Source organism: Heterodontus francisci, chromosome 32 (assembly GCF_036365525.1).
Source record: "Heterodontus francisci isolate sHetFra1 chromosome 32, sHetFra1.hap1, whole genome shotgun sequence".
Lineage (NCBI taxonomy): Eukaryota > Metazoa > Chordata > Chondrichthyes > Heterodontiformes > Heterodontidae > Heterodontus > Heterodontus francisci.
Genome location: NC_090402.1, coordinates 9,743,403 through 9,769,059, shown reverse-complemented (window position 1 = coordinate 9,769,059; position 25,657 = coordinate 9,743,403). Strand labels below are relative to the sequence as shown.

Sequence of the window (25,657 nt, the reverse complement as noted above, 5' to 3'; positions counted from 1 at the left end):
GGAGTTAGGAGGGAAATTAAAAAGCAGGACCTCAAGAGCAGTAATCTCAGGATTATTCCCGGTGCCATGTGCTAGTGAGCATAAGAATAGGAGGATTGATCGATTGAACACATGGCTGGAGAATTGGTGTAGAAGGGAGGGCATCAGATTTCTGAGGCATTGGGACTGGTTCTGGGGCAGGCGGAACCTGTACAAGATGGACAGGCTACACCTTAACAGGACTGGAACTAACATCCTTGCAGGGAGATTTGCAAGTGTTGTTGGGAAGGGTTTAAACTAGCTTGTCAGGGGGATGGGAACCTAAGGGGTAGCTCAAATTGAAAGAAAGTAGGTAGAAAAGTAGCAAGTGACATTAGAAGGCAGGCAAAACAAAGGCAAGCATTAACTAGGTTTAGAATGCAGAATAACGTCAACATGACAAGGTTAAGGGCATTCTACCTGAATGCATGCAGCATTCACAACAAGGTAGATGATTTAAAGGCACAAATTGAGGTAAATGGGTATGATCTAATTGCCTTTATGGAAACATGGCTAAAGGGTGACCAAGACTGAATATTCAAGGATATTCGACATTTAGGAAGAACAGGAGAAAAGGAAAAGGAGGTGGTGTTGCACTGATAATAAGGGATGGGATCAGTACATTAGAAAGAGAGGATCTCAGATCAGAAGAACAAAATGTGGAATCTGTTTGGGTGGAGCTAGGAAAGAGCAAGGAGCAGCAAATATTGTTAGGAGTTCTTTATAGGCCACCAAACAGTAGTGGTTGTGTGGGCTATGGTATTAATCAGGAGATTAAAAAAGCATGTAGCATGGGTAATACAATAATTATGGGTGACCTCAATCTGCACATAGACTGGGTAAACCTAATGAGCACTAATGCTGTGGAGGACGAGTTTCTGGAGTGCATGTTAGGGATGGTTTTCTGGAGCAGTATGTTGAGGAACTGACTAGAGAACAGGCTATTTTAGATCTAGTGTTATGTAATGAGAAAGGGCTAATTTAATAATCTTGTTGTAAAAAAATCTTTAGGGATGAGTGACCATAATATGATAGAAATTTACATTATGCTTGAAAGTGAGGTAGTTCAATCTGAAGCCAGGGTGTTAAATTTGAACAAAGGAAACTATCAAGGTATGAGGGGCAAATTGGCTGAGGTGGATTGGGAAAATACATTAAACGGTATGATTGTCTGTGCACTATGGATAGTCTTCAAAGAACTCTTACACGGTTTACAGCAACTATACATTCCTTCAAGACACAAAAGCCCCAAAAGTAAAGACAGTCAACCGTGGCTATCAAAGGAAGTTAAGGATTGTATAAGAATAAAAAAGCTTATAAATTTGCCAGAAATAGTAGTAAATTTGAGGATTGAGAGGATTTTAGAATACAGCAGAGGAGGCCTAAGAAACTGATAAAACATAAAAACGGACTGTAAAAGCTTCTATAGGTACGTAAAAAGGAAACGTTTGGCTAAGACAAATGTGGGTCCATTACAGGCAGAGTCAGGAGAATTTATAATGGGGAATAGAGAAATGGCAGAGAAGCTAAATGATTACTTTGTGTATGTCTTCACAGAGGAAGATACAAGAAATCTCCCAAAATTAGAGATCCAAGGGACTAGAGAGAATGAGGAATTGAAGGAAAGTATTAGTAAGAAAGTTGCATTGGAGAAATTAATGGGGCTGAAGCTGGATAGGTCCTCAGGACCTGATATTATACATCCCAGAGTGTTGCAAGAGGTAGCTATGGAGATAGTGGATGCTTAGGTGATCATCTTCCAAAATTCTATATATTCTGGAACACTTCTTGCAGCTTGGAAGGTAGCAAATGTCACCCCACTATTTAAGGGAGGGAGAGAGAAAACAGGGAACTAAAGACCTGTTAGCCTTACATCAGTTGTAGGGAAAATGTTAGAATCGATTCTAAAGGATGTGATAAATGGACACTTGGATAATAATGATCTGCTTGGGCGTAGTCAGCATGGATTTATGAATGGGAAATCATGTTTGACAAACCTGTTGGGAGTTTTTTTGAGGATGTTATTACCAGAATTGATAAAGGGGAGTTGGTGGACGTGGTATACTTGGATTTTCAGAAGGCTTTTGATAAAAGTCCCCCACAAGAGCTGGCTTAGTAAAATTAAAGCACATGGGATAGGAGGTAATATACTGGCATGGATTAAGGATTGGTTAACAGGCAGAAAACAGAGTAGGAATAAATGGCTCATTCTCGCGTTGGCAGGCAGTGACTAGTTAGGTACCTCAAGGATCAGTACTTGGGCCCCAGCTGTTCACAATATATATCAATGATTTGGATGTGGGGTTGAAATGTAATATTTCCAAGTTTGCAGATGACACAAAACTAGGTGGGAATGTGTGTTGAGAGGAAGATGCAAAGAGGCTTCAAGGGGATTTGGACAGACTTAGTGAGTGAGCATGAATGTGGCAGATTGAATATAGAGGCCAAGTGCTGGAAAATGGGATTAGATTGATGGTCGGCGCAGGTGCGTTGGGCCAAAGGGCCTGCTTCTGTGTTGTAAAACTCTATGACTCTAATGTGAGGTCATCCATTTTGGTAAGAGGAACAGATGTGCGGAGTATTTCTTAAATGGCAAGGATTCAAAAGTGTAGATGTACAAAAGAGACCTGGGTGTCCTCATCAATCAGTCACTGAAAACTAACATGCAGGTGCAGCAAGCAATTAGGAAGGCTAATGGAGGCTATCGCAAGAGGATCCGAGTACAGGAGTAGTGAAGTCTTGCTTCAATTGTATAGAACTTTGGTTAGACTGCACCTGGAATACAGAGTGTAGTTTTGGTCCCCTTACCTTAGGGAGGATATTATTGCCATAGGGGGAGTGCGACGAAGGTTCACCAGACTTGTTCCCGGGATGGTGGGACTGTCCTATGAAGAGAGATTGGGGAAACTGGGCCTGAATTCTGTAGTGTTTCAAAGAATGAGAGGTGATCTCATTGAAACCTACAAAATACTTATAAGGAATAGATAGGGTAGATGCAGCTAAGATGTTTTCCCCTGGTTGGGAGTCTAGAACCAGAGGACACAATTTCAAAATAAAGAGGGAAGCCACTTAGGATAGAGATAGGAGAAATTTCTTTACTCAGAGGGTTGTGAATCTTTGGAATTCTCTACTCGAGGGGGCTGTGGAAGCTCAGTCATTGAGTGTGTTTAAAGTAGATATAAAGTAGAGATTTCTAAACAACAATGACATAAAGGGATATGGGGTTAGTGTGGGAAAAAGGCACTAGTGGATGATAGGCCATGATCATGTTGAATGGTGGAGCAGGCTCAATGGGCTGAATGGCCTACTCCTGCTCCTATGTTCCTAGCCCACTGCGTGAAGCTTTTTTTTTCTCCAGGATTTTCTTTTAATCAGCTTAGTTCTAGTTTTAAAAAGCTTATTTTAGATTCCCCAACTGAAGGGAAGTTTTGTTCCCAATCTACCCTGTCAATTCTCTTTCATTATTTTAAACATCTCAATCAGATCAACTTTAACCTCCCCATCTCAATGGAATACAGTCAAGGTTTATTCAGTCTCTTGTCTTGCCAGAGTCCCATCATGTCAGAGATCATCCTGGTGAATTGTCGCTGGGCTTCCTTCAAGGCCAATATGTTCAGGAATCTTTACACTTACCTGTTATATAGATATTCCCATACATTTTGGGGCAGAATCACCACAAGATCATCAATGTAATGGTACTTATTTGGAGGAATGCCTGTAAAATAAAGAAAAGATATTGCTACCTATAGTCATTTTGGAAACAAATAACAAAACCACTCAATTGTCAACCCACAAAATGGAAACTGCGCAAGTGTTCAGCACTGTTGAACATCTTACAGGTCTTGGACAACATGTCCTGATTAAAGTAAACATGTCTGTACAACTTTCTGACGCTCACAAATACTTCCAATTTAAGAATACCTGATCTTTACTCATCAGGATTCATTGTTTCAATGAGTGGAGACTCTCTTCACTTCCAGAATTGCTAAATTCTAGCTTCGACAGTAAAGTTGTCTCATTAAACTGCCAATTGTGGAGAACAAAATGAGGGTGACTAACTTAACAAAAATGAGGTTTCGCCCAAGGGAAACAATAAAAAAAAGATTCCACTGATATTCAAAATGAATCTGAGCTGCAGTTGGGAGATAGGCACAAGAACTGGAACTATAAACAGAGGAGGGACTTAACACCATTCTGTCTGCAAGCACGTCCCCAAGCTCCCTGTCACTTGTCATTTTAATTCTCCATCTTGCTCCCATTCAGACCTTCTGGAACACTGCAGGAGGCCAAGGACAATGAAGCTCAACGACTGGGTACTTAACAGCCTTCCAGACTCAACATTAAGCTCAATAATTTTAGATCATAACCTCTGTCCCCATTTTTTTTTCTTGGTTCTTTTGTGCTCCTTCCACTACACCTCCCCCCCCCCCCCCCACAAAATGCTCTCTTTCTTTCTTAATCCTTTTAACTTTGTGTTCAGACAGCTGCTCTCCTGCCATTTACACCCCATCCAGAAACTTTTATTTCTTTACTTGGCTTTGTACCATGAAACCTTGACATTTAATCTCTCCTGCCTCCACCCTATCACAAACTTTCCCTTTTGTTGTTCTTCCCCTGCCCCCCACCCCCACTTTCACTTTCTCAGAATCTATTACATCTCCAACTTTTGCCAGTTCTGATGAAAGGTCATTGACTTGAGATGTTAACTCTGTCTTCACTCCACAGATGCTGCCTGACCTGCTGAGTATTTCCAGCATTTTCTGTTTTTGTTTCAGATTTCCAGCATTCACAGTATTTTGCTTTTGCATGCAAGTTAAAGTTCAGTTATCAAAATGTTTGTTTGCTACCCTCCAGGAAGAAATTGGATTGATGATGGTTCACTGAAAGCCTGTCCTTATGCTGAGAATGGAATTCAGTTATTTTGGGGGAGAAAGTGTTGCACAATTACCACAAACTATTGTGGTTTAAGACAACCACCACAGGGGTTAAAGGGATGATCCCACACTCAAAGGAATCATCTGGGAACTGGTGTTTATCTTGTCCTACCTCTGTCTTAAATACAGACATGTGCAGAAGGAAGGCAGAAGAGAGAGCACAAGCGAGAGAAAGAGAATGGGAGCAAGAGACAGCAGGAAAGAGAGAAAAAGAGATGGGGGAAAAATATCTGATTCAATTAAATTAGTCTGGGCTAGATCTTCCATTTATCCCAGGGTGCTGACCTCCATGTAAACAGAGGAAGGTGTGGTTGGTGATTGGCCCTGGCTCTGTGAAAGTGTTGAACTTGTTCAGCCATTCTCTGGAGATGTAGAACTGGAGGAGGCTGGGTTCCTTTGCGTTGGCCAAAGCTACAACCTTTTGCCTTTCACGTACCGCCTCTTCACTGCTCTTCCTGCAAAACACATTCAAAAAAACTGAGGAAAAGAATGGCAGAGAAGCACAACTCAAACTCTGAAATCACAGCTGCTCCCCAAAGAATACAAGATACTCATACTTCACTGCTTTTCAGATAACTCTCGAGACAGATTTACTTGGCTAGACAATGAAAAAGCAAAAAGCTAACAGAAGAGTACAAAAGTGGGGGAGAAGTGCAAGGTAATCAGGAAAGAGCTTTTCTGTTAGAAGTTTGTGAATATCAGTTTCAAAATTAAGATAAAGGATCACACAGCCAAGTGTAATAAAAAGCAAGTGCCCATCTATAAACATAAACCAAATTAAAGTAGGTTATACACAGCATATAAATTATTTAGCTACAGAAAGGCTTAAATGGGTTAAAATGAAGTTAATTTAATATCTGCTGCCAGACACCATTTAGAATGCTGGCAGGAAGTAAACCACTTCATTTCGACAATGTCTTTCAGGTCATCTCATCAAGCAGTCCTGGAGTGCAAAAGGGTGTTCAGAAAATATTTTCAGAATTGAGGCAACTACCTCCTTGCAGAATTAAACGTTAACCCACCAGATCAGAAATACAGGTGGTGAACTGTGGAACCATATTGCAGCAGGGTTCAACCCCTTCAGCAGCAAAAGGTGAGAAAATTTGCTGCCCAAGAAAACTCAAGAATGGATAACCCCAACAACATTCAACTCACTAAACATATACATAAAATAGTACACCCTCCTGATGTTAGTTATTCACTGATCCCATGTCTTGCACTTTCCTTTTGAAAACCTCTTTCAGCAGCTTTGGAGATTTAACTTGCACCTCTTACAATTTTCTAATAGTCTTATAAGCATGCAATCTGTTTCAGGACCAAAGAAATAATGCTTTTGGGATTGATAAGAAATTATATTTAAGAAAACATTTATTTCAGTGTCCAGGTACTCAGGCCAGAATTTTACTCCTCCTGCAGGAGCGAGCTGGAGGGAAGTTGGGGGGTGGGGGGGCAATTGAGTGCGAGGCGAGGAGTGCCGTTCCCGTCACCTTCACGAGTGGCGACGAAGGTAACAAACAGCCCACCTGCCCCAGACCAATTAAGGGCTTTTAAGTGGCCAATTAATTGCTACTTAAGGGCCTCCTCCCACTGCCGGCGGGCAGCTCAGACGGCCGCCCAGTAAAACCTGTCGGCTTGCTTGTGGGCTGTGGGGCCTCCTGATCAGGCACTCTGTGCCCGACAGAGGATTCATCACCACCACCACCCCCGCCACCCCCGCAGCACAAGCCAACCCCAACGGAGCACCTCCAACCCCCCATCCCCCCTTTGCCTCACTGGGGCCAAGCTGATTGTCCCCGGCAAAGCCCAACACACCTACTTGCATTCCAGGGCCTTGTCCATGTTGCCAGGCCTGGCTCGGTACAGTCCCAGCAGTGGCCATGACTCCCAGTGGTGCTGCTGGGACTGAATAGCTGCCAGCAGCACTTGGAGGTAGGACTTCCTGCCTCAAAGGGACGGAAGTCCTGCCCAAGGCAAATTAAGGGTCTGGGCCACATAAAATGATGGTTTGGCTTCCAGGCACTGAATTTTTCTGCTGGTGGGCAGGGCCTCCGGCCCAACGTAAAATTCTGGCCTTTTTGATTACTCTTATAAGCCCAAACTAGAGCAGTTTTGCATTTAAAAATTAGTTGAAACTTAGTGCGTCCAAATCAATTTTGAAACACAAAAGTAGCACGTTTTCCCAGCATAAAACATCATGCTAATCTCCTCCGGCAACATCAAGCCCCTGGTAGCAAACGATTTTGGGATGGAGCTGAAATCAGAAATTTTTAAAACATAGAGGTTCAAGTACTGACTCCCAAGGGTGATCCCCCAATAGATACTTAACAACGTTTAACCATTTGACTCAAGACGTCTCCCTCCGTTGGGTAGATAATTACATTTATCAGTTACCAGCAAAAAATAAGCTACTTGACACAGCACAAGAGCGGCAGTTCCAAGAGTCAGCAGTTTTAGTTTTATCTCACTACCAAGTCACTCCAAGACAACTTCAATTTAGAATTTTGAAGATCAGAACCTGATTACAGAAAACCAACTAAGTTTGATTAAAAACTAGATAGGTATTTGAACTACCAATGTAACATCAGTTTATACAGACATGTATACAAAATGACCACAATCTATACAACCCTTTTTATTGGTAGCAATCCAAATTTTGACTTGCAGAAAGTACAATTTTAAAATAAAAGCTGTTTTATTCTGGTTATTGAAGCAATACATTGCGGGAGTAGTTTGCAGCATTGTGCTGATGTTGGGGAAACCAAATTGAGTGAGTATCCTTTACATTACTGAGAAGTTATAAATTAAAAACCCTTGCAGAGTCTTTTAAAGGTGCTAAGTGAAAGGCACAAAAGATTAGTAAGAAAAACTGGTAGTGGTAAAACATGAAGTCAAAAATCAAAGTTTTTAAAAAAAAACATAGAGGTTCAAGTACTGACTCCCAAGGACGATCCCCCAATAGACACTTAACAAAGACTGTTGCCTGGATGAGTGCAGCTCCAACACTGAAGAAGCTTGACACCATCCAGGACAAAGCAGTCCACTTGATCAGCATCCTATCCGGCAACTTAAACATTCAATCCCTCCACCACCGATGCGCAGTGGTACACACAGCTGCCATCTACATGATGCAGTGCAGCAACTTACCAAGTCTGCTTCGACAGAGCCTTCCAAACCCATGTCCTCTACCACCTAGAAAGACAAGGGTAGCAGGCACAAGTTCCCCTCCAAGTCACACATCATCCTGACTTGCAATTATATCACCGTTCCTTGACTGTCACTGGATCAAATTCCTGGAACTCCCTTCCTAACGGCACTGTGGGTGTGCCTGCACCAGATGGGCTGCAGTGGTTCAAGGCGGCGGCTCGCCACCACCTTCTCAAGGGCAATTAGGGATGCACAACAAGTGCTGGCTTTGCCAGCAAAGCTCACATCCCATGAAATAAAAACTGCTGCATGATGCTTCCTGTTTCACATATCAGTGGGTGGCTGATACAACTACCTAGTGCCTACCAGGTGCTGAACTGCATACATAGGAACATAGGAGCAGGAGTAGGCCATTGAGCCCATCAAGCCTGCCCAGCCATTCAATATGATCATAGCTGATCATCCGCTTCAATGTCTTTTTCCCACACTATCCTGTACACATTATCCTTCAGTGTTTGTAACCATTTCAAGATGCACTTTTTGGAACCAGTGTATGAAGCACAGTCAAGGCTCCATAAAGAAAGACTTGTATTTACATAGCAAGTAGGATATCACAAAGCATCTTTCAGCCAAATGAAGTACTTTTTAAGTATAGTTACTTACGGGAGGCGGTGGCACAGTGGTATTATCACTGGACTAGTAACCCAGAGACCCAGGGTATTGCTCTGGGGACATCTAATGATGGCTATGAAACCATTGTCGATTGTTGTAAAAACCCATCTGGTTCACGTCCTTTAGGGAAGGAAATCTGCTGTCCTTACCTGGTCAGGTCTACTTGTGACTCCAGACCCACAGCAATGTGGTTGACTTTTAAAATGCCCTCTGAAATAGCCTAGCAAGCAACTCAGTTGTATCTAACTGATACAAAGTCAACAGAACAGAATGAAACTGCACGGATCACCCGGCATCAACCTCGGCACCGGAAACGACAATGGCAAACCCAGCCCTGTCGACCCTGCAAAATCCTCCTTATTAAGATCTGAGGGCTTGCGTCAAAGTTGGGAGAGCTGTCCCAGACTAGTCAAGCAACAGCCTGACACAGTCATGATCACGGAATCATACCTTACAGAAAATGTCCCACGCACCACCATCACCATCCCCAGGTATATCCTGTCCAACCGTCAGAACAGACCCAGCAGAGGTGCTGGCACAGTGGCATACAGTCGGGAGGGAGTTGTCCTGGGAGTCCTCAACATCGACTGTGGACCCCATGAAGTCTCATGGCATCAGGTCAAACATGGGCAAGGAAACTTCCTGCTGATCATCACCTACCGCCTTCCCTCAGCTGATGAATCAGTACTCCTCCATGTTGATCCCCACTTCGAAGAAGCACTGAGGGTGGCAAGGGTGCAGAATGTATTCTGGGTGGGGGACATCAATGTCCATCACCAAGAGTGGCTCGGTAGCACCACTACTGACCAAGCTGGCAGAGTCCTAAAGGACAGAACTGCTAGACTGGGTCTGCGGCAGGTGGTGACGGAACCAACAAGAGGGAAAAACATACTTGACCTCATTCTTGCCAATCAGCCTGCCGCAGATGCATCTGTCAATTACAGTACTGGTTGGAGTGACCAACTTGTGGAGACAAAGTCCTGCCTTCACATTGAGAATACCCTCCAACGTGTTGTGTGGCACTACCACCGTGCTAAATGGGATAGATTTCGAACAGATCCAGCAATGCAAAACTGGGCATCCATGAGGCGCTGTGGGCCATCAGCAGCAGCAGAATTGTACTCAACCACAATCTGTAACCTCATGGCCTGGCATATCCCCCACTCTACCATTACCATCAAGCCAGGAGACCAACCCTGGTTCAATGAAGAGTGCAGGAGGGCGTGCCAGGAGCAGCACCAGGCATACCTCCAAATGAGGTGTCAACCTGGTGAAGCTACAACACAGGACTACTTGCATGCCAAACTCCGTAAGTAGCATCTGATAGACAGAGCTAAGTGATCCCATAACCAACGGATCAGATCTCAGCTTTGCAGTCCTGCACATCCAGCCGTGAATGGTGGCGGACAATTAAACAACTAACTGGAGGAGGCGGCTCCACAAATATCCCCATCCTCAATAATGGGGATGCCCGGCACATTAGTGCGAAAGGCTGAAGCATTTGCAACAATCTTCAGCCAGAAGTGCCGAGTTGATAATCCATCTCGGCATCCTCCTGAATTCCCCAGCATCACAGATGCTAGACTTTAGCTACTTCGATTCACTCCGCGTGATATCAAGAAACGACTGAAGGCACTGGATACTGTTAAGGCTATGAGCCCTGACAATATTCGGCAATAGTACTGAAGACCTGTGCTCCAGAACCTGCCGCACCCCTAGCCAAGCTGTTCCACTACAGCTACAACACTGGCATCTACCCAGTAATGTGGAAAATTGTCCAGGTATGTCCTGTACACAAAAAGCAGGACAAATCCAACCTGGCCAATTATCGCTACATCAGTCTACTCTCAATCATGAGTAAAGTGATGGAAGGTGTCATCAACAGTGCTAACAAGCAGCACTTGCTTAGCAATAACCTGCTCAGTGATGCTCAGTTTGGGTTCAACCAAGGCCACACAGCTTTGACCTCATTACAGCCTTGGTCCAAACATGGACAAAAGAGCTGAACTCCAGAGGTGAGGTGAAAGAGACTGCCCTTGACATCAAGGCAGCATTTGACTGAGTATGGCATCAAGAAGCCTTAGTAAAACTAAAGTCAATGGGAGTCAGGGGGAAAACTCTCTGCTGGCTGGAGTCATACCTAGCGCAAAGGAAGATGGTTGCAGTTGTTGGAGGTCAATCATCTGAGCTCCAGGACATCACCGCAGGAGTTCCTCAGGGTAGTGTTCTAGGCCCAACCATCTTCAGCTGCTTCATCAATGACCTTCCTCCAATCATAAGGTCAGAAGTCGGGATGTTTGCTGATGATTGCACAATGTTCAGCACCATTTGCGACTCCTCAGATACTGAAGCAGTCCGTGTAGAAATGCAGCAAGACCTGGACAATATCCTGGCTTGGGCTGATAAGTGGCAAGTAACATTCGCACCACACAAATGCCAGGCAAAGACCATCTCCAAGACAAGAGAATCTAACCATCTCCCCTTGACATTCAACAACATTACCATCGCTGAATCCCCCACTAACATCCTAGGGGCTACCATTGACCAGATACTGAACTGGAGTAGCCATATAAATACCGTGGCTACAAGAGCAAGTCAGAGGATAGGAATCCTGCGGTGTGTAACTCACTTCCTGACTCCCCAAAGCCTGTCTACCATCTACAAGGCACAGGTCAGGAATATGATGGAATACTCTCCACTTGCCTGGATGGGTGCAGCTCCAACAACACTCAAGAAGCTCAACACCATCCAGGACAAAGCAGCCCGCTTGATTGGCACCCCATCCACAAACATTCACTCCTCCACCACCGACACACAGTGGCAGCAGTGTGTACCATCTACAAGATGCACAGCAGCAAAGCACTAAGGCTCCTTAGACAGCATCTTCCAAACCCGCAACCTCTACCAACTAGAAGGACAAGGGCAGAAAATGCATGGGAACACCACCACCCACAAGTTCCCCTCCAAGTCACACACCATCCTGACTTGAAACTATATTGCCGTTCCCTCACTGTCGCTGGGTCAAAATCCTGGAACTCCCTTCTTAACAGCACATGGACTACAGCGGTTCAAGAAGGCAGTTCACCACCACCTTCTCAAGGGCAATTAGGATGGGCAATAAATGCTGGCCCAGCCAGCGACGCCCACATCCCATGAATGACTAAAAAAAACTTCTGTCATGTAGGAAATGCGGCAGCCAATTTGTGCACAGCAAGGTCCCAAAAGCAGCAACATGATAATTGACCAGATAATCTGTTTTAGCACTGTGGGTTGTGGGATACATATTGGCCAGGACACCAGTGAGAACTCCCCTGCTCCTTTTCAAAGTAGCCATATGGGACCTTTTACCCTGAGTGGGCAGACAGGGCTATGGTTTAAATGTCTCATCTGAAAGACAGCACCTCCGACAGTGCAGCATTGCAGTGGTGTTTCTGCCTGGATTATGTGCTCAAGTCTCAATAACTAGCTTTTCAATTGCACATTTAAGCTGTAATCATTGAAGTGTTCCTCACCTGTAAAAAAGTACATAAGCCTCAGCATTCTGTACAACTGTCTCATGGACCTCTGTGACATACTGATCATCGAACTCGTACCACTGACCATTAATTACATTCTGGCAATAGGCTATGTAATGGCCACCTGTAAAAACATTTGTTTAGTAAAAATTTGCATCACTGCAATTAAGAGAAACTGAAAACACCTAACCACAAACATCTGACTTTACTGGATTACTTGTTTGGCCCTTTCTTAAATCTTTAAAGCAGGAGTGCCCTAGCTGTGGCCTCTGAGCCCTTGCAATCTGGCCCTTGAAAGCAGGCAATTTAGTTCAATTGATGTTTCATCTATTCCTGACAATTCAAACTCATTTTTTGGTGGGGGCGCTACTGAATAGTCCAATTACTTGAATTAAGCAAAGTGGGAATTTAGTGCGTAATAAAATAAAATTCTGAATTAACAATTTGAATGCAAGGAATAGACAGTATGCTTCTTACTCACTGATTTATCTTGTTTGAATTTTGTGGGCCTGGAGGTTTGGAAAAGCTCTTAAGGTTTCTGCTTCAAATGCTGGATAAATCTTAAATCAGAACACCAAAAATCATTAGTATCAACAAACTAATGGGGATGTAAGATTTAACCTGTGTGTGTGGCTCGCCCAAGGCTCCATAGTCTGCATCAGTGCAGGCCACGAAAAAATAAAGCTTGCGCACTCCGGCTATAAGGCATCAATTGATGTGTTCAGTGATCAACATATCTACATTTTTCTAATGAGCTCCATAATGCTCAAAGAGAGTTGAAAACCTGAATATAGAGTCTACACCTCTTAATTCCAAGTTACTTCATTCGAACTGAAATTGTGCAAAAATGTTGCGCTGTTTTATTAATTCAAAAAAATTACAAATTCTTAAGAAGATTGTGACTTTAAAGTAACACGAGCTGACTGCATCTTTCCGCTTTTTTTTGAACTTATGTTTCTCTGTTCTCGACAGCGCACTGTGATCATAGACTACATTCCTGGAAGACACTACGTTATCTATTTAACTTAAGCTAGCTTGCGTAACAATTGGTTTCAACACTATCTTGACAGTAGCATATGGAATGATCATTTAAAACTTTTCAACATTGATTTTAAATGAAGCACACAGATTACATTAGTTTACTTTCTAACTTGTGGCTGGAATAAAAAAACATTTACATCTATCACAGTCTTAGCCAAACACAAGTCACCTTTGTGAGCCATTCGTAATGTTTCAAAGAATTACATTGTGTTTACTTACTGCCTGCAGTTCCATGATGACAGATAACAGACAAAAGATCATAGGTCGTGATTTGAGATGCACTCTCCTTGGAAAGAAAAGGTCGAAGGTCAAGACCTTCCAGTGGGAAAGACACATGGCTATTTACTTTAAAGGAATACATCACTTCATGTCGAAAGCGTTTCAAGTGAACACAAAGAATCTGGAAATGGGAGACAAAGACAATGTTAGAGCTAGCTGTTTAAAACCAGATTACAAATCTTGTATAGAGCACACTTGTCTTGTCTGTCAACCTTGCTTCCTGTTGACAAGACTGTTATATTTTTCTGTCAACATTTACCATTGCAAATTGCTGGGTCAACATTTCCTAGTTTGTTATGCCAACTATCACAATGCAGTTGCAGGATCTGGCCACCAGATGACATCATGTACTGAGTTTCTGAAGTCTCTCCCCTTAATCTGTTACCATCTTGTACACAGCACAATCCTTAGGTACATCAACTGATTGAGGGCAATGCCATGGGAAAATTTATTGGTATTAAATGTATCAGATACAACTTTTTAAAAAATTACTACTATAGTGTATTTACCCACACTCAGGAAATAAAAGCCCTAATCTAGCCTTTTGTACATGGTGCTAATGATACCTTGGTAGAACTCAGATAGCCAGGCTATGAAGGATAGAACTGGAGTCAAGTCTTTATACACTTACAAGCTTTTATTTAGTGTTACATATGACGTATGGTGCACCTCAAATGCAACAGTTTTGGCCTGTTCCTATTTACAAGCATAGGTGAATCCTTAGTGAATGCCCACCACCTGAATACAACTAAACACCCAAATAATCCTTCCAATCCCTGTTCTAGATACGGATACAGCAGCACTGAGGGAGGCCATTTGGCCCATCGTGCTCTTTGAAAGTGTTATCCAATTAGTCCTATACTGCTGCTCTTTTTCAATAGCACAATCAGCTTAATGAAAGTTAACAGCAACCAAACTGTTACAATATCCCAATCCAAGTTGGATCAACCGAGGCAAAAAATTCAAATCAGAGAGAGGCACTTTGGCAAGAAACTAGAAAGAGGGGGAAGGAAACTATTAAATCTCAATATCAGATGACAAATCAACACGTGCCACTCTTGCAAAACTCCCAGTTGGTTTAAAGGACAGCACTATGTAAACTGCTCACCTGTCCTCTCTGCTCAGGAATAACACAGGTAGGTCTTAGGAGGTGGACACAAGAGTGGGGTTGAGCAGGGAAGAGGAATGGGGAAGATGTAAAATTAACCTGATAGCCAAGGCAATACAGTGGATTCAATCTTTTATCCATTTAAAATAAATAACATTAATCACAATAATTGCTGATTCCTACCAGAGTTTATTATTCTTTCATATCCGTTGCACTAGTGAGGTTAAAGTTTCTTTCAAAGGCCCTTCAGAAGCAGCCAAGATTAAAATAGCTAAATAATATGCAGTCACAGCTGGTCACTATTTTTGTTTCATGTTTCAATTGAAAAATGGCTCACACAGAACATTTCTTTAAGGAGATGCAGTAACCAAACTGGAACAAAACCTATTATTGTTAGTTCAAAGTTATAATGTTATCAGCCAAAATAAAGAATCGATTACACTTACACACAGTGTAAGGAAGGAAACCAGAAATGAAAGATGTCTAAATACTGAATGTTTATATAAGCTATTGTGCACAAGGACACAATATACTTTCATGTTACCCACAAATATACATTTACAGTTTAGATACGCTCTTGCCAGAGCCAAATTCAGATGCTAATGTACTCAACTGAGAAAACTATTGAAATAAGCCTCAATAATGAATTTAGTTTCCTTCTGTTAAAATATACATCTATAGGTGCTGAATTGCAGAATTGGAACATATCAATTAGCCTGCATATGAAATTGTTTAATATAACTTAAATTTACCATTAAACTACCGGTGTACAATGATAACATCTGGTTTGCTGACGGACACAGTAATAAGAATCTATATAAAATAGAGCTAAAAAACACAAAAGGAATTCCTTCAAACCACTTCATGCAGTGTGTATTCTGGGAGTGCGTGTGCCCTTTCAAAATGGAATATGAAGTCACTTCTGTGCTTTTGATAATTTCATAGCATTTCTTTTTTGCAGGTAAGAGAAGGTAAGATAGAAAAAGACAGTATAATAAATGGAAATAGCAACTTAAAATACCTTGCATAATTAATTAGGTTTGCAATTAAGATATGCCAAATTATTACAGACCAGCTTGCATATAAAAAAGGCATGGCCTCATTAATAACTGGGCAGTAGACTAGATAATCACATTTGTGCCAGAAAGATTTTGATAGGTTTGATGTTTATGATTGCCACTTACCTCTGGAAGTTTAAGGACTTTACAGTACTTGACTCCATTCCTTAACCTTAAAAAGGGAAACATGCAAGATTTGTGAACTTGAAACAATGCAAATGCTGTACACACACTGCAAATGTAAACATGGATTATTCCTCAAACCCGTCAACTATCTTACTTTGTAGACAGTGATATGAAACAGACCAAGAGGAGAGATGTTAGGAAGGAAAATAAAGAATTAGGATAGTATAAACAGTCTGATTCAACTCCCGTATTACTTCAGTCTGGGATGAGCCACATCTTTTGAATCAGAGGGAATGCAAAGATAGAGGTAGAAGTTGGATAAGATCAGATCTTACTAACAAAAGAATTCCATGCAGAACACAAAAATATTATACTGTGCTCAACAGACAGAAACTGACTGATCTTCAGCAGTTCTAACACCTGTATTGCTCTGCTAAAACTGTTAGCTGAAAGTTCCAGAGATTACTGAAGGCAGTGACTGAAAATTCAGCTACACAGTAATCTGCATGTGTTAAACTCAACAAACACTATTATTTGCACATTTACTTTTTTGGCCAACAAAGGTATTACGAAAGTTTATTTGTAAATGTGTGCAAAGAGGAGGCTACAGTCACCATACTAACAGTGGGGGCCAGTTTTCTGTAAAACAGAACTTGAACTTTTCTATAAACTGATTTCCATCAGACAACCCTATGGGTCTGGGCTATGAATGCAGGTTGGCTGGAAATATATCTCATGTCCAGTGTCATCAACTGCTCCCGCAAGTGGTCTGAGCATCCTACTTAAATGGGAGTTGACTCACATTGCCCCATGTCGCACTAGTACGGACAGCCTAACAAAAGGATGCAACAACATCCCCTTGTGATCTGGACTGGATATCTTGGAAATCAGGAAGCACTTTTTCCGAGTTCTGATAAAAGTTCATTGACCTGAAACGTTATCTGTTTCTCTGCACAAATGCTGCCAGACCTGCTGACCATTTCCAGCACTTTCTGTTTTTATTGCATGTTTCTCATGCTCTTCTTCAAAATAGTGCGATGGGATCATTTACACCCACCTAAGAAAGCAGACAGGGCCTTGGTTTAATGTCTCATTCAAAAGACAGTTCCTCCAACAGTGGAACAGTACTGCACTAGATTGTCAGCGTAGATTTTGTGCTCAAGTAGGAATTGAACCTATAAACTTCTGACTCAGGTGAGACTTTTACCAACTGAGGCATGGCTGACGCTACATTATATACATATGATAACATGTGCTACGTCCATGAAAACCCAAATTGATTCATTGATTTCCCAATTATTTTTCTTAAACAGAAACAAGAAATGTTGAAAATACTCAGCAGGTCTGGCAGCATCTGTGGAGAGAGAAGCAGAGTCAACGTTTCAGGTCAGTGGCCTTTCATCTGCAGTATTCTGCTTTTATTTTTCTTAAACATTGGTTGTACGCCATTTCTTTACTATCGCTGGGTCAAACACCTGGAACTACCTTCCTAACAGCACGATGGGTATACCTACGCCACATGGACTGCAGCGGTTCAAGAAGGCAGCTCACCACCACCTTCTCAAGGGCAATAAATGCTGGCTTTGCCAGTGACACCTACACACCAGGAATGAGTTTTAAAAAAAAAAAAATCAGAATAACCCACTGAACTAGTGGAAACACAGCTCTAAAAAAAAAAGGCAGATTCCTATTTCAACTTACTTCTTACATCGCTCACAACTGTACATATTGTCACCTGCAAAAAAAAATTTAAAACAGTTTGAGGACATCCATTAAATTTGTTACTTGAAAACATTTTTAAAACTAAAGTCTAAAGTCTTCAACTGCTCACTAATAATCTAACTGTTTTTTTGGAAAGCAGAACAGATGTGAAACACAGGGTCCCAGAGGGCTGCAAATGCAAAGTCAACTGAGGTCTTCCTTTTAAACACAAGTACTTAAGAAATTTAAAGAAAAACAAAGACTTGCATTTATGTAGCACCTTCCACAGCCTCAGGATGTTCCAAAGCACTTTACTGCCAATTAAGTATTTTTGAAGTGTAGCCAGTGTTGTAATGTAGGAAATGTCGCAGCCAATTTGCATGGTGTCTGCACTAATAGCACTTTACAAACAGCAATATATAATGACCAAATAATCTGTTGCTAATAATGTTGGTTGAGGGTTTACTATTGGCCTGGACAAGGGGATAACTTCCCTGCTCTTCTTTGAAATAGTGCAATGGGATCTTCTACATCTACCTGAGGGGGCAGATGGGGCATCAGTTTAACATCTCATCCAAAAGACAGCACCTCTGACAGTGTAGTGCCACCCTGGATTTTTGCGCTCAAGCCTCTGGTGTAGGACTTGAACCCACAACCTTCTGACTCAGAGCCACAGTTTTAGGGTATTTTAGCGACTACGAAGAAAAGACAGGAATTAAAAAGGTAGACTGTCACGGCTAACAAAAAAAAAAGCGCAGCAAGCTAGATGGGCCGAATGACCTTCTGTTTCTATTCACATCAGTGATACGCACAGGATAGTTTTTTCCCCCCACAAAGTACAGCTTATTTAGGTGTATGCTCTGTTTTTCTGTATTAATGCAGCTTGTGCTTCGCACCCAAGGAGGAAGGAACTGAAGCAATTATTATGTCGAGTAAAATTGTGTTAATGGTTTTGCTACAGGCTGGGAGGAAGAATTGCCTGCAAAGAGGCATTGAGCCGTGTAGGGAGGAATTGCCCCCCCTCCAGCTCAACACCAGATCTGTACTCAAGTCTTTGTCAGGGTCTGATCTCATCTCCCAGGTCTTGTATTTTATTATCGACACATCCAGTGCATCCAACAGTCTGCAACAATAGCACTTTACAGATTCAAGACTAAATGTGACCTTCATTAAAACAGCAATTTGCCAGCATGCTTGGGGTCAAGTGTTAAAAAAAGGTGGGGAAAAAAAATCAGCAATCATCCACTAACGGTGCTGGTGGAAAAGTGTCACAGACTACAAGAACTTGATGGGATTATTCTAGCTCAGCCCAATATTAAGCTGTCCTTTGGGCATGGGGTAAAGAGCAGGCTCACATCTTTACAGAAAGGTGGTAGACGATGGGAAACGTAGAAAAATAAGAAACATTTCCTAGCGTATGTCTCATCTCCAAATAGCCTGCTGCAGAAATAGAAGTCCAAGACTCCCTGAAAAGATGAGATTGGCCGTAAATGTACAATAACTAATCCAGATAAGGATTTTTAAAGAACATAATATGCGTGCTGGGGAGGTTGGAAGAAAGACAATTTTAATAATTGTTTAAAGCTTTACTTTTTGGTTTGTCAATGCCTCACTTTAATATTAATTTCTGGGACTCAGCCAGCAGGTTTCAAGAAAACCCTTAGATCTGATATCCAAGATAGCTGCTTCAATACAGGCCTCACTGTATAAGGGAAAAGCTTAGAGCTATTCAAACTAAGCTCTGCTCATGTCATGGAGGGATGTAGGTAGTAGATACGAGATTTAGAGCAGGAAACCCTTTACACAGAGTTGAGGGGCTGTGGAATTCACTGCTGGAGTTAGTGGTTGAGGCAGAAACTAGGACAAAATGAAATTGGATAGGTGGATGAAGGAAAATGGGATTGATGGGGATATGAGAACAGGATGGGTAAATGTGATAAGAACTATATGCTCACGTGGAGGGTAAATGCCGACATGGACTGGTTGGGCCGAGTGGCCTGTTTCCACGTTGTAACTTCTATGCAAGTCTATGAAAAGCAAACAGTACAAAATAAATCTCACTGAACTCGCCTTTTAGCTCATCAGCAGCAAAAAAGGCAGCTAAACAATCTTCTAAAGTCACTACAGGACCCCAGAACCAGCTCGGGATGCAGGACACGACAAATCTGCAACGAGAATTGCATAAGTACCATGGTCAGTCAGTTTTGAGATTAAGTCAAGAATTACAACCAGGAACAAAAGTATAAGCTTTGAGCAGAAAGTAAATAAAACCTGACCATCACAACATGGAAAGAAGACTAGCATATAAAAAACCCTGTTAATTTTGCAGATCTATTGAAATATAAAAATGAAAATCAGTTTTCAGCTTATAACTTCAAAATTCCTCCAGCTCCCCCCAAAACTATTCTCTAATTCTTAACTCAATTTCATGTGTATTTGAAATATTGAGATCAGCCAGAATTTATTTTGCAGGAAAACTAGTCTGACTCTAGCAGAAGAGGCCACTTGTGCTGATTGAGCAAGTTCAGTGCAATGATAACTCGAGCGTAGAGAAAATAGGTGCAGAAAGTAATGTTTCCTGTTAACAGTGATTCCATAACTTTGGAGTGGATCCTAGTAGAAGGCTGATAAGGTAGGGGTGAAATTGTTCTATACAATCAGTTAATATCACAAAGACACTGAGTGAAGGAACAGACAAAATATACAAATAAACAGAAGAACCATAGAACAATTATGGCACAGAAAGAGGTCATTCAGCCCATCATGTCAGTGCTGGCCGAAAAAACTAGTTGCCCAATCTAATCCGCCTTCCAGCACCTGGTCGGTAGCCTTGCAGGTTACAGCACTTCAAGTACATGTCCAGGTACCTTTTAAAAGAAGTGAGGGTTTCTGCCTCCACCACCGTTCCTGGCAGCGAGTTCCAGACACCCATCACCCTCCGGGTGAAAAAGATTTTCCTCATGTCCCCTATAATCCTTCTTCTCGTCTAATCCGGTTTCTTAGAACAATACATTGCAGAACCTACCCAGGAACAGGCTATTTCATTCTAGGTAATGTGCAATGAGGTAGGATTAATAGGAGATCTCGTAGTTAAGGATCCTCTAGGGGGAAGAAATTATAACATGGTAGAATTTCAAATTCAGTTTAAAGGTGAGCAACTCGGGTCTCAAACCAGTGTCTTCAACTTAAACAAGGGCAATTACAGAGGTATGAATAAAGAATTGTCTAAAGCGGACTAGGAAAACAGACTACAGGGGAAGTCAGTAGATGAGCAGTTGCAGACTGCTCATTTAAGCAGATATTTCATAACACTCAAACACTTATTCTAGTCAGAAGGAAGGACTCGATGAGAACGATGAACTACCCGTGGATAACAAAGGAAGTAAAGGAGAGTATCAAATCAAAAACAAAGGCGTACAAAGCGGCGAAAGCTAGTGGTAGGCCAGAGGATTGGGAATTTTTTAGAAACCAGCAGCGGATGACTAAAAAACTAATAAAGAGAAAGAAAGTTGATTATGAGAGTAAATTGGCAAGAAATATAAAAACAAACAGCAAGAGCTTCTACGGGTATATAAAAAGGAAGAGAGTAGCTAAAGTAAGTGTGGGGCCCTTACAGTATGAGACTGGGGAATTAATAACAGTGAACAGGCAAAAGGCAGATAATTTAAACCAATATTTTGCATCGGTCTTCACGATGGAGGACACTATAAACATCCCAACAATAATAGATGAGCAAGGTGTAAATGGGAGGAAGGAACTTGTAACAATCTCTATCACGAGGGAAAAGGTGCTGGACAAACTGATGGGACTAAAGACAGACTAGTCGCCAGGACCTGATGGCCTGTATCCAAGGGTTTTAAAAGAAGTGGCTGCAGAGATAGTGGAGGCATTGGTCATAACATACCAAAACTCACTGGATTCCGGTAGGGTACCAGGGGATTGGAAAACCGCTAATGTGACACCCCTATTCAAGAAAGGAGGGAGACAGAAAGCAGGAAACTATAGACCAGTTAGCTTAACATGTGTCATTGGAAAAATGCTAGAGTCCATTATTAAGGAAGAAATAGCAGGACATTTAGAAAAACATAATTCAATCAAACAGAGTCAACATGGTTTTATGAAAGGGAAATCATGTTTGACAAATTTGTTAGAGCTCTTTGAGGATATAACAAACAGAGTGGATAAAGGCGAACCGGTAGACATAGTGTATTTGGATTTTCAGAAGGCGTTCGATAAGGTGCCACATAAAAGGTTATTACACAAAACAGGAGGACCACAGGGTATTGGGGGTAATGTGTTGGCATGGATTGAGGATTGGCTAACACAGAAGGCAGAGAGTTGGGATCAAGGGGTCTTTTTCAGGTTGGAAAGCCATAACTAGTGGGGTGCCACAAGGATTGGTCCTAGGGCCTCAACTATTTACCATCTATATTAATGATTTGGAGGAAGGGACAGAGTGTAGAGTATCCAAATTTGCTGACGATACAAAAACAGGTGGGAAGGCATGTTGTGATGAGACCACAAAGAATCTGCAAAGGGATATAGATAGGTTAAGTGAGTGGGCAAGAACTTGGCAGATGGTGTTCAATGTGGGAAAGTGTGAGGTAATCCACTTTGGTAGGAAGAATAAAAAGACAGATTATTTAGATGGAGAAAGACTACAAAATACTGCAGTACAGAGGGATCTGGGTGTTCTCATACAGGAAACACAAAAAGTTAGCATACAGGTGCAGCAGGTAATTAGGAAGGCAAATGGAAATTTGGCCTTTATTGCTAGGGGGTTAGAGTTTAGAAATAGGGAAGTCTTATTGCAACTGTACAGGGTGTTGGTGAGGTCACACCTGGAGTACTGCGTACAGTTTTGGTCCCTGTATTTAAGGAAGGATATACTAGCATTGGAGGCAGTTCAGAAAAGGTTCACTAGGCTGATTCCTGGGATGAAGGGATTGTCTATTTCCTCCCTGGCTTCCTTTAACAACCTGGGATGGAATCCATCCGGTCCTGGTGATTTATCCACTTTCAAGCATCTTGGACCCTCTAGTACTTCCTCTTTCCTTATGCTTATTGTATCTAATATTTCACACTCCTCCTCTTTTACTACAATGTCTGCATCATCCCTCTCCTTTGTGAAGACAGAGACAAAAAACTCATTAAGAACCCTGCCCACATCATCTGCATCCATGCATAAGTTCCTTTCTACATCTGATAGTTATCCTCTTGCTCAATGTACTGAGAAAACACCCTTGGGCTTTCCTTGATTTTACCTGCCAATAATTTTTCACGCCCTCTCTTTGCTATTCTAATTTAAAGGCCTGCTACCCAACCCGAACCCAATGGGACCCGACGAGTTTCCATTATAGCAACGATATCGTATTGCCATGTGTCAATCTGTGCCCTCAACTCATCGGTTTTATTTACTATACTCCTTGCATTTAAATAAATACCTTTTAACACGGCAAAATTCCTGTACTGCACACTTTTTAACCTTTGATTCTTCTGTTTTTCAGAGTCACTCGCTAATTTTCTGCCTCCTGTTCCCTGCCCTGACATTGTCCTATCTAAGACTGCGCTCAGGTTCCCATCCACCTGCCAAACTAGTTTAAACCATCCTCAACAGCACTAGTAAACCTTCCTGCAAGGATATTTGTCCCAGTCCCTGTTCAAGTGCAGACCGTCCTTCTTGTACAGGGCCCACCTTCCCCAGATAAGTCAGCTATGCAAAGATGAGGCTGTAATGTGAGCTGCACAAATGCGGTCTGGGTATCCCCACATTGCACTGTCTGCTTTCCTTTTCGTCCTCATCATAGAATGGTAACAGCACAGGAGGCAGCCATTTGATGTGTTGTCTGTGCCGGCTCTCTACAAGAGCTATTCACCTAGTCCCACTCCCCTGCCTTTCCCCATAGCCCTGCAATTTTTCTCTCTTCAGATAATTATCCAATTTTCTTTGAAGGCCTCAATTGAATCTGCCTCCACCATACTCTCATGCAGTGCATTCCAGATCCTAATCACTCACTGCATAGAAAAGGTTTTCCTCATGTCACTGTTGCTTCTTCTGTCATTCATCTTAAATTGGTGTCCTCTGGTTCTGAATCCCTCCGCCAATAGAAACAATTGCTCCCTATCTACTCTATCCAGACCCCTCATGATTTTGAGCACCTCTATCAAATCCCCTCATAATTTTCTCTTCTCCAAGGCGAACAGCCCCAGCTTCTCCAACCTATTCAAATAATGGAAGCTCCTCATCCATGGAACCATTCTCGTGAATCTTTTCTGCACCCACTCTAATGCCTTCACATCCTTTCCAAAATGCGGTGCCCAAAACTAGACACAATACTCCAGTTAAGGCCAAACGAATGTTTCATACAGATTTATCATAACTTCCTTGTTTTTGTACTCTATGTCTCTATTTATAAAGCCCAGCATCTGGTATGCTTTACTAACCCCTTTCTCAACCTGCCCTGGCAACTTCAATGATTTGTGCACATATACCCCGAGGTCCCTCCGCTCCTGCACTGCCTTTAGAACTGTAGCCGTTATTTTATATTGCCTCTCCTCATTCTTCCTACCAAAATGAATCACTTCACAGATTTCTGCATTAAATTCAATCTGCCACTTGTTCGTCCATTCCACCAGCCTGTCTATGTCCTCTTGAAGTTTATCCTCTTCACATTTCACAATATTTCCAATTTTTGAGTCATCTGCAAATTTTGAAATTGTGCCCTGTTAATCCAAGTCTAGGTCATTATTCTACATCAAGAAAAGCAGGGGTCCTAATACCAACCCCTGGGGAACCCCACTATATACATTCCTCCAATCCAAGAAACAACTGTTCACAACTACTGTTTCCTGTCACTCAGCCAATTCTGTCCAATAGCTGCCACTATCCCTTTTATTCCACGGGCTTCAACTTTGCTGACAACTGTCTTACGTGTTACTTTATCAAATGCCTTTCGGAAGTCCATGTACACCACATCAACTGCATTATCCTCATCAAGAAGTGGCCACTTTCTGCTCAGTGTTCCTCCTCCCAATCCAGGACATCAATTTTTTTTTCAAAAAAGGTTGACTTACTGGTATCGGCAATTTTAGTAAAAGAAATTTAGGAAAGGAAATTTTGTACAAAGGGAAGACAAGTTTAACCAAAGCAACACCAGTTATATACACAAATTATTGCTTTAAAAGAAATTTGACATCTGATCAGAGAAAATAACAAAGCACTCAATTTTTATTTATTAGTTTGTGCGATGTGGGCATCACTGGGTAGGCCAACATTTATTGCCCATCCCTAATTGCCCTTGAGAAAGTGATGGTGACCCGCTTTCCTGAACCGCAGCAGTCCTTGGGGTGTAGGTACACCCAAATTGCTGTTAGGAGTGGAGTTCCAGGATTTTGACCCAGCCACAGTGAAGGAACAGCAATATAGTTCCAAGTTAGGATGGAGTGTGGCTTGAAGGGGAATTTGCAGGTGGTGGTGTTCCCATGCAACTGCTGCCCTTATCCTTCTAGGTGGTAGAGGTCACAGGCTTGGAAGGTGCTGTTGAAGGAGCCTTGGTGAGTTGCAGGTCTTGCTGCATTTGGAAATGGGCTGCTTCAGTATCTGAGGAATCGTGAATGGTGCCGAACATTGCACAATCAGCGAACATCTCCACTTCTGACCTTATGATTGAAGGAAGGTCATTGATGAAGCAGCTGAAGATGGTTGGGCCTAGGATACTACCCTGAGGAACTCTTGCAGTGATGTCCTGGAATGGAGATGATTGACCTCCAACAACCACAACCATCTTACTTTGTGCTAGGTATGACTCCAACCAGTGGAGAGTTTTCCCCCTGATTCCCATTGACTTCAATTTTGCTAGGGCTGTTTGATACCATATTCGGTCAAATGCTGCCATGATGTCAAGGGCTGTGACTCTCCCCCCACCTCTGCAGTTCAGCTCTTTTGTCCATGTTTGGACCAAGGCTGTAATGAGGTCAGGAGCGGAGTGGCCCTGGCAGAACCCAAACTGAGTGCTAGTGAGCAGGTTATTGCTGCGCAAGTGCCGCTTGATAGCACTGTTG

The 25,657-nt window shown here is 42.2% G+C and overlaps 1 protein-coding gene across 4 annotated transcripts in view; it reads right to left on the bottom strand.

Annotated features, from left to right (window-relative positions):
• Positions 1–25,657, bottom strand: part of usp20 (ubiquitin specific peptidase 20) — a 77,364-nt gene that overhangs the window by 13,475 nt on the left and 38,232 nt on the right. For all 4 annotated transcript variants that reach the window (XM_068012182.1, XM_068012183.1, XM_068012184.1 and 1 more), the window contains 7 exons: positions 19,667–19,761; positions 17,597–17,630; positions 15,896–15,941; positions 13,544–13,724; positions 12,281–12,407; positions 5,238–5,407; positions 3,652–3,733 (listed from right to left, as the gene is read on the bottom strand). In XM_068012182.1, coding sequence (XP_067868283.1) covers positions 3,652–3,733; positions 5,238–5,407; positions 12,281–12,407; positions 13,544–13,724; positions 15,896–15,941; positions 17,597–17,630; positions 19,667–19,761 — 735 coding nt within the window. The remainder of the gene's footprint in view (positions 1–3,651; positions 3,734–5,237; positions 5,408–12,280; positions 12,408–13,543; positions 13,725–15,895; positions 15,942–17,596; positions 17,631–19,666; positions 19,762–25,657) is intronic.